The following is a 9,530-nucleotide window of genomic DNA, read 5'->3' on the forward strand; positions in this document are numbered from 1 at the left end:
GCACCTAACCGGTCGACGTCAGTTTTGATAAAATGCTGCCGCCTGCCGACCGGTTTCTTACTCCTGCAGCCAGTCTGAGTTCGTACAGGTCGATTTCGCTAATTTTTCATCTCAATTCATCATTATAATTTTTCCAAATTCCAATACAAAATATAATAAACAATTTAACTTTTTCAAATCCTAAAATAATAATAATAATAATATTAAAAAATAATATTCTAATAATATTTTATCATCTCAACTCAACTTAACTCAGGTTGTGTTTGGATGTTGAAGTGAGTTGAGTTAAGATGATAAAATATTATTAGAATATTATTTTTTAATATTATTATTATTTTGAGATTTGAAAAAGTTAAATTGTTTACTATATTTTGTATTGAAATTTAAAAAAATTATAATAATGAATTGAGATAAATTAAAATAAATTGATAATCTAAATAAAACCTTAGTTCAATATTTAAACGCAATACTAATTTTTGGATGGATACGTGTTGGACTTCTAATTTTAACCAATTCATTTAATTAAAAAATTGTCGCCCTTTCACTTTTGATTCGTGGGCTAAAATCCGCGCAAGGGGACCTCTTCAGTTAACGCAGCGCAATATTTAGGCAGTATCGAAACTGAGACGCAAAACACCACTGCGTTTTTCCGTTACCCGGTCGCATTCGTCCTCCCTTCCGTCACGCCATTAACAAGCCCAAGGCGAACCATGTCGATAACTCGGCCGAATCCGACTCAGGAAGAAGGAGCCCAACACTTTGGTGAGCCATATTTCTCTTCTTCTCACAATCCGAAATTCTTTTAGCTATCATCTGGTATACAAGATTGATAAGGCTTTGATATTTGCCAAGACTTATACCCATCAGACGGAATATCCCAAATTCACGGTCTTTTTAGGAGATCGAAGGACTTGCTTATGAGTTTTGTGATATGCATGATGGATATGGATTTTTATAGTACATCGGTGGTTTCTATGGTTAGTTACCCAAGTTAAAGAATTTTAGCGGTGGATATACTCCATTTTTTTCATTGTTTAATCTCGGGATGCACAGCCCCTCGGCATCGGCAAGAAGTTTCCACAAGTACATCTCGAACAATATAAGAGGAAATTCTCCAGTCGGATGGCCCATAGAAATTGTTGAATTTACTCATTATCAGATGCTCGCATGAAAATTAGTGTTAGGGAGAATGTTTGAGAGTACTTGAGGTACTCTCATTAGCCAAACCAGGAGTTTGGAGTAAGGAAGCTTAAGAATTTGATTGTGTATGCATGCTTTTACCCCTGTAAATAACTTATCAAGGAAACAGAGGTATCTGGTCGATGGGTTTGCTGTTTTGCGTAATCAATCCATGCACGTGAAAGCATTTTCGTTACCGGAACAACAAGCATATGTTTTACCAATAGTCTTTTTCTCCCTGTTTTTAGTCTTTGCATATTATTCTAATAATTCAATTTGAATTACACCCTCGTCTTGTTCTGTAATATCTCTACAGAGACCCATCATCGGAGAATTATAATAAAAAACCAGCATGGAGAGAAGCTTGTGGGAATATTACATGACACGGATCAAAAGGAGCTGGTTATATTGTGCCATGGATTTCAATCCTTGAAGGTTGTTACACTTCAAAGAATATAATTTGTGATATTCTAATTTATGAATGTCTTCGGGAAAACAAGTTTTCCATTGTGGGATTGAACTCTTTAGAACTATGGCGTTAGACCTTTTTTCCACTTCTTTATTTCCTTTTTCTCATGGAAGTGTACGATTTCTCCCGTCAATAGTTGGGTGGGTTTATCTGATAGAATAGTTGTTTGTTGATAGGAACGCATTCCCATGGTGAACCTTGCTGCTGCTCTAGAAAATGAAGGAACCAGTGCCTTCCGTTTTGACTTTGCTGGCAATGGGTAAGCTGTTTACTTAATATTTGCATTTACTTAATTTTGTACATTTGTTAGTTAAAAAATTACATAAAATTTGTGTAATTACGAATTTTGTAACGTCTCTTTTCTTCAAGCTTGAATTTACTTTTTCTGGTTCTTGTGTATGTCCCAAGTACTTGTGAGGTCAATTAATGGATATGCTTTCTATGACAAGTCATATATATACTTCTTTTCAAATTATAAATGTGGAATTTTGGAAAGAAATTTAAAAATCAATTCTGATTAAATGAAGCTGCCTGTCCCAGGGAAAGTGAAGGTTCCTTCCGGTATGGTAACTACCGTAGAGAAGCTGATGATTTACGAGCAGTAATCCAACACTTCCAAAGGAAGAAATATGTAATAACTGCAATTATTGGTCACAGTAAAGGTCTGTTAGTAATGAATATGAAATCTATAGAATCAATCTAATAACTGCTGTATAAAAGAGTGAAACCTAATAAACCATATCTGAAGATGGGGAATTTCTTAACACTCACTCCAATCCAATCTTATTGCATGTTCAGGTGATACCAAGATGCTTATTTCTTTTTTGCCCTGGTGAAACGGTTATCATCTTGTCATTGCTAATGGGTTTTTTGTTTCTTTTGTTTGCCTATAATTTTCCTTTAGTTTTAGGGATGCAAGGGTTTCTTGGTTACTACCATATGTTACTACTGAAAACTTTAATTTATGCCTCTGATTTCTTCTTGTGCAATGATAAACCTAGTCGAAGGAAATCACTTGACATTCCCTAGGCAATGCATTTGAAAGGGTTTGCCTAGAGAACGTTTGTTGATTAGCAAAGAAAAATATAATAACTGTCGTTGCTTCTCTGTGGTGCCTCATTGGTTTTTGCTATAATAGAGAGTCTATTTTAATGATCAATTTTTGGATTGGTGTATCAATTCCTTTATGCTTCAAATGTTCTGGCAGGGGGCAATGTGGTGCTCTTGTACGCTTCAATGTTTAATGATGTTTCGATTATTGTCAATATTTCTGGCCGTTTTGATCTTGAGAGAGGCATTGAAGGCCGCTTGGGTAAAGACTATTTACAAAGAATCAAGCAAAATGGATTTATTGATGTTAGGAATAAAAGAGGTAAGCAATCAAATGCAATTAATCTAATGGTTTTGTCGTAGACATCATTTTCTGTCCATCATTTAGTGATGTCCAGTTTTATTTTATCTTCATTGTTGTACATTGCTTGGAATTTCGTTATTACCTTGGATTTCAAAATGGAGTGTTGATCTAAAACTTACAAGCATGCCTTCTTCATAACTACAATAACTAATTTTTCAGAAGTTATGAATTTAGAGGTACCTAGGTTTTATTGATTCAGATTATTGCAGCTTCTTGGTTGACATTTTCCTATTCCCAGGGATTTTTGAGTATCGTGTGACTGAAGAAAGTTTGATGGACCGTCTGAGTACAGATACTCGTGCAGCCTGCCTTATGATTCAACAAAACTGCAGGTCAGTGAATACAATTGCTTCAATGGATCATATCTGCAATGTTTGTGATGTTGCATAATCATTTCCATCAAGTTTGTAAAATAAATGTCAGTCACAGTGCTCTTGATATTGTATATAATGTGCCTAGTTTATTTCAATTTATATCAGTCTGTTTATGGGGAAAACAACCAGCTTTTGCTTGAGCTGCCAGCATACGACCAACTGGAAATGTAGGATGTTTTTTTTAGAAGGGTCAGGCATGTCAGTCCTTGACTCATGAGCATGGGTTTACTAATGCTCTTTCTTCTAACATATGTTACATGGTTGTGTTTCTGTGTGCATATGTGTTTTATTCTGCAATTAGTTACCAGATTCTTGCTGAATGTAGAAAAGCTTCCAAGGATGGAATTAATGACCCTGATCTTTTTTTATAAGTAGAGTTAATTACTCTGATGTTCTAGTGATGGAGTAAACTTTCGATATTTGAGTGGAAAACGCAGTTACAGATTTTCTTCCTCGACTTTTTAGTGGAATATGGTACTTCCATATCTCTACAAGCCTCTTTTACCCCCTTAACGTGGCTGTTCATAGGCCATGTACTTTTATGGGGTAGAATATACTGTAGAAAGTTATGTATGTGAAGGTATGCAGCATATAGAATTTTGCTTTGCCATCTTGTGGAGTATATAAAATATCATCCTGATGGACTTAAACTTGATTAAAAATACGCTTCTACGCACATGCATTCTCACCAACATCTAGAACAGTTACTGATGGTGTCTATTTCAGGGTATTGACAATCCATGGATCCAAGGATAAAATTGTACCGGTAGAGGATGCCGTGGAGTTTGCCAAGTTCATACCTAATCATAAACTACACATTATACAAGGAGCCGATCATGAATACACTTCACACCAAGATGAGTTGGCTGCAGTTGTGCTTGATTTTATCAGAGAACATTTTCGTCAGGACACAGATACATCCGTGCGATCATCGCCACCCACAAAACTTGACAGATTGGTTAATTCTCGATTGTAATACATTTTCATTACTATAATGAAAATACAGAACTTCAGGACAATACAAGGGATTGGTGGTTGAATACATTGGGAGAATGCCTGTGTATAAGTAAGGATTACCCTACGTTGTGTGCAGGGTTTCTTACTTGGTCACTCATCTGGAATTGGAAGTTGTTGAATTCGGTCGTAAAATCGTATTATAAGAAGTGTGATTCATTAAAACAATATGAAAGCTCAGCTAAAAAGAAAAAAACATAATCCCAAAATCTAGTAAATGAATGATATGAGCATAAAAATCATAAAAATAATCACTAAAAACTCCAGCTCTCAATCATCCAACCACAATTTCATTGGGCTGAGCTGTCCTCTCAATCATCCAACCAGTTGGCAGTGAGCTTTGAAACTACATGATTATTAAAAAAATATAAAATAAAAATAAAAAAATAAAAAAAATAAAAAATTATCATGGTTTTGGGTACATATTCATTGGCTAAGAAATATGCATTACGACTGGGATTGCGATGCTGCGCCAGGAAGAAACGGTGGATGATGATATGCTGAACTCGACTACTTCGGAGCATTGGATAGAGCTTTTCAGAACCTTATCATCTAAATACTGGGTTGAGTTTAGTCGCACTTCGACTAGATACCTAAAGCATGTGACAGTAGATTATCCATTTCCAAGATTGCATCTAAGCAAAGCAATCACAGCCTACCTTTAATTTGAGAGTTCAAAAAGGTGTCACACAACCTGCCAAAAGAGAGAGAGAGAGAACAAGGAGGTAGATACAAGGTTGTTTCTCCAAGTTTCTATTGATGAGACATTATTATGTCTTCTACTACAAATCACAAGTATTTGATCACGCTGTAATGGTCCTTGTCTTGACACCAATTTTCCTCCATGAAACACTGGGCATTATCTGCTGTGTGTCAACACGATCCTTATACTTGATAGCAAAATTGAGCAATGAGTCCAGAAGTGAGTCAGAAAGAATGTGAGGTTTAAGTCCCAATTCAACAAGTTTTGTGTGCTTGGGGTTGTAGTAATGTTCCTCTGCCTCTACTCTTGGGTTTGGCACAGAAATGCTTTGAACATTAAGGCCAAGCTTCTCTCCAGCTTTTGTAACAAGGGTCGCAAGGTCATTGATAGAAAACCGCTCAGTGAATTGATTGAAGACCCGAAACTCACCAGGCTGTGCGGGATTTGCAATGGCAAGCTCAACACACTGAACTGTGTCTCTTATGTCAAGGAATGCCCTGGTCTGAACACATTAAAAAAACCAATTAATACATGAAAGAAAGTCATACACATTTATTAGATTCTTCTTGACCTTAGCATGTTTCACCATATCATGATGAACAGGAAACATTAACCTTCTGCGGTTCCTATTTACCCAATTTCCATCCAAAAGCTTTCCATAAAAGCAACTTTGCAGAAAGATTCATTACTAAAATTGTTTACATAAGAAATTCCTAAAGAGTTGATGAAAGAAGCTTTAATGCGACAGTTTAAATGTCAAAAAGAAGAAGCATTCGCTAAATTGCTGGTTATACAGATTATCAGTCCGGAGATTTTCTTGTGCATAACTACCATAATATATCATCTTTCTCATAATTGCTTCCAAGTATTCACTTTTGTATTTGGGAGATGCAGCAATACTACGGTTCTATTGAGTAGATGATTCTTACCTGGCCCCCTTTGCCATAAACAGTAAGTGGATGACCCACAGCAGCCTGAACACAGAATCGGTTTAGTGCAGTTCCAAACACACCATCATAATCAAACCTGTTGCAGAGCTCTTCATGCATCTCAGTCTCATCCGTCCTCACCCCATAAACCACTCCTTGATTCAGATCTGTGGCTCTGATCCCCAAGCCTTGCAAGTGAAGGCTATGTTATTTGAATCATGAACCTTGCTCAGATGATAGAACGAGCTAGCTTGCTTGGGGTAAGGCAGAGTATCTGTTCTTCCATTATGAGTAATTGTAATGTAACCCTCCTCGATGTCGATATTTGGAGTCCCATATTCTCCCATGGTCCCTAGCTTCACTAAATGACACTGCTCCCTAAACTCTTTTATAGCAAAGAGTACATTGAGGGTCCCAACCACATTGTTCTGCTGTGTATAAACAGCTCGTGACCGGTCAATCATGGAATAAGGGGCAGATCTCTGTTCCCCAAAGTGAACAACAGCATCAGGCTCAAACAACTTGAAGGTTTCTGATAAGAACTCAAAGTCACAAATGTCACCAATGTAGAGTTCGATAGTTTTTCCAGTGAGAGATTTCCAACAGCGGAGGCGGTTGTGAATTGAGTGGATTGGAGTCAGGGAGTCAATGCCAAGCTGGTGGTCAAAAAGCCGACGTACAAGGCTGTCAACAATGGCAACCTCATAACCTTTGTTGGACAGGTGGAGGGCAGTGGCCCAACCACAGTAACCATCTCCACCAATGACCATGACCCTCTGCGGCTTAGATGGCTCTTTCAAGGTCTGATGGGAGCCAGAGCTGGGTTGAGTTGGGCCTTCCTTGCTTACAGGAAGTGTGGTTGCATGGACTGTATAATTTCTTTGATGCTTTTCTCCTCGTGAGACAAGCCTTGTAAATGGAGATTCAGATGCTTGCAAAGTTAAAGAGGTGGGAAATGCACTTAAGCCTTGTTTCAATGGCAAAGAGGAAGGTCTGCAGCCAGAGGAGACTTTTATGGAGCACGAAGTTGAAAGCAAATGTGTCATCTTAAAGTTAGCGTCCTCCAACCAGTATGCACGTAAACCTGCATAGTAGAAGCTGCAGAGATTCAATGTCTTGGTGACCTTATGCAAAGGGTCAAGTAATAGAGTTTCAATGTCATAGTGACTTTATGCAAAGGGCCAAGTAATCGACTTTACACGAAGTTGCTGGTGGCCACGTGAATCCATGAAGGAGTACTTTAAGGAAACTAAGTATCTACATACTCACTTTTGTCATATTTATGACAGTGATATCACCATGTATGATCTATCTATGGATTATGGGTATAAATGCAAAAGTGCCAATATTTCATTGTAAAAAATGAGCAAGCAAAAAGTGAGCTCAGAAATTCACCCAAGCACCAAACTATAATAACATTTGTACCCTTCAAATCCTTCTTTACAAAGTGACAAAATACAAGTAACATTGGAAGTTGGAACCAGTCAATCTTCCGCCTAACATTTACACCATCGGAACCACATAAACTATGATTTTTTTTATCTATGATTTTGTACGGAGAAAATTTGGATTGGGATGGAAATTGTCTATCCTTAAAGATGTTAGTGGGGTCATAAAGCCTAGGAGTTGGGAAAACATGCTCAGCTGAAATCATGAATTGGATACTGGATATTAAGATTTAAGACTGTATTTCTGAAACCCATGTTTCATTTTGTGTGCATGAAATTGACAGAATGACTTCGCTATTGGGTCCTCCAAGTTTTGGGAAGACAACAGTCTTACTAGCTTTGGCCAGAAAGCTTGAGCCAGCTCTAAAGGTGAAAATAATACCATTTTGGCTTCAATCCTTTCTTGGATTTTCATTTCTTAGCTCTGTTTTGGCACTTCAATCTCATCTCTAACTAGAAAACTGCGACTCGTCATTTCAGTTTTCTGGGAGGGTGACTTATAATGCATGACATGAGAGAGTTTGTACCTAAGAACTGCAGCTTATATCAGTCAATATGATCTCCATATTGGAGAAATAACTGTAAGGGAAACACTGGCCTTCTCGGCAAGGTACCAAAGGGTCGGGTCACACTATGGTTAGTAAATTATATTATGGGATTGCTATTTCCAATTTTTAGCTTTACTTGAATATGAACTTTTTCCACAAGTAATCTGTAACATACAAATAATGACTGTCATATATTTCTGAAATCTGCAGATACGCTAGCAGAGATGTCTATAAGAGAAAAAGAGGCAAATATCCAACCAGATCCAGATCTAACACGAGCGGACTCAGCTTCAACAGAGCAACAGGAGCTGCCGCAGTGTGGAGGTGACGTCGGTCCTCGGAGTGTGGAGAGAGGAGACAGAGAGCAAAAAATGAATTCTAGATCTAGGGATTTGATTATGAGTTTGCAAAGCAAAGGGGAGAAACCAGAGAAAGTTGGAACGGAGGAAGAATTACGAAAATGCCATGCCTCAAGTTTCGAATTGACTCCCGTCAAAGGAGTAATCTTCAGAATGAAATATCAAAAATAGATGAAAGCCTTGCTTTCTTCTTCACTTAATCATCGAACATGTGCTCATTTTGGTCAGTCTATTTCAAGTTTACAAGTTTTCAGGACATTCATTTGAATGTCCTATTTAGTTCACGATGTCAATCAGGTTCGTATATAAGCTTCTTATATATGAGCTGAAATTCACTATCTTAGGATTCTTAACCGCCTTAAGATTTAAAATGAACTAAATAGGACATTCAAATGAATCAGTGACATTTTTGCTTCTCTGGAACATTACAACGAACAAGTGAACCGCGCGCTCACACACACACAAAGGCAAAGAAATATTTGCAAACAACCCAATTATTTCTACAAACTTCGAAGATCTTTTAGCTCTACTTAAAGGCCAGCATCGCAAACGTAGATGATAATTCAACAAAAACGTAAAGATAAGAAAAAATTGCAGGAAGCAGTTAAAAGAGAATTATCACCTTGATAGGACTGCCGGGGCTTGGTCTAAAACTTGAAATCCAAATGAAATGGCGAAATGGGTGTGACTGAGTGAGTATCAGCTTGAACGAAAGAAGGGTTTTTGAGGATTCGAGGCACAGAGTGAGGTTTAGCGTTCTAAGGAAAGGAAGGAGGTATATTCGTTTTATGCCAAATAGATAATCTCAATGCGCAGTCTTCGTTTCGAATAGCAGCACTCTGTTTATTTCTTATTTTATTTAGTATTAGTTAGAATTTTTTATATTTTTATATTTATTATTTAAAATAAAATCTATTTGTTATAATAAAATTGTTTTGTTTGCTGTCTCCCTCAGTCAAATAAAACAGTTCTCTAGAAAGAACTATTCGTTATTTTTTATTTCGTCCGATATTTTGTAGGAATAACCAATACACGGCATAGATAGAGTAGAGTCAATTTTTTTTTTCTTCTATTAAAACTAAGAGTTCTTCTA

The 9,530-nt window shown here is 37.1% G+C and overlaps 2 protein-coding genes across 3 annotated transcripts; one reads left to right on the forward strand and one right to left on the reverse strand.

Moving 5' to 3' along the window:
- The first annotated feature begins 551 nt into the window (after positions 1-551).
- Positions 552-4,618, forward strand: LOC121243337. 2 transcript variants are annotated; one of them, XM_041141445.1, is made up of 7 exons: positions 555-762; positions 1,496-1,614; positions 1,825-1,907; positions 2,189-2,310; positions 2,856-3,020; positions 3,301-3,394; positions 4,163-4,618. In XM_041141445.1, the coding sequence occupies exons 1-7, from the start codon at positions 711-713 to the stop codon at positions 4,410-4,412; spliced, it is 885 nt and encodes a 294-aa protein (XP_040997379.1). In that variant the 5' UTR covers positions 555-710; the 3' UTR covers positions 4,413-4,618. The 2 variants fall into 2 exon arrangements, with proteins under 2 accessions (XP_040997380.1, XP_040997379.1); XM_041141446.1 differs by lacking the exon at positions 2,856-3,020 and having other exon boundaries at positions 552-762.
- Positions 4,619-5,086: 468 nt separating this feature from the next.
- LOC121243336 (UDP-sulfoquinovose synthase, chloroplastic) lies at positions 5,087-9,247 on the reverse strand. Its single transcript, XM_041141444.1, is given in 5 exon segments — positions 5,087-5,655; positions 6,083-6,261; positions 6,264-7,166; positions 8,337-8,386; positions 9,060-9,247. Coding segments are annotated over 3 exon segments (1,446 nt in total). The 5' UTR covers positions 7,129-7,166; positions 8,337-8,386; positions 9,060-9,247; the 3' UTR covers positions 5,087-5,253.
- Positions 9,248-9,530: the final 283 nt, after the last annotated feature.

The sequence above is a fragment of the Juglans microcarpa x Juglans regia genome, chromosome 8D (assembly GCF_004785595.1).
Source record: "Juglans microcarpa x Juglans regia isolate MS1-56 chromosome 8D, Jm3101_v1.0, whole genome shotgun sequence".
Lineage (NCBI taxonomy): Eukaryota > Viridiplantae > Streptophyta > Magnoliopsida > Fagales > Juglandaceae > Juglans > Juglans microcarpa x Juglans regia.

Excerpts from the sequence above, each read along its gene's own strand:
- LOC121243337 (XM_041141445.1), top strand. The coding sequence starts at position 711 with ATGTCGATAACTCGGCCGAATCCGACTCAGGAAGAAGGAGCCCAACAC. Across the intron at positions 1,908-2,188 it reads TTTGACTTTGCTGGCAATGG|GGAAAGTGAAGGTTCCTTCC; the intron begins GTAAGCTGTTTA and ends TGCCTGTCCCAG. Across the intron at positions 3,395-4,162 it reads ATGATTCAACAAAACTGCAG|GGTATTGACAATCCATGGAT; the intron begins GTCAGTGAATAC and ends TGTCTATTTCAG.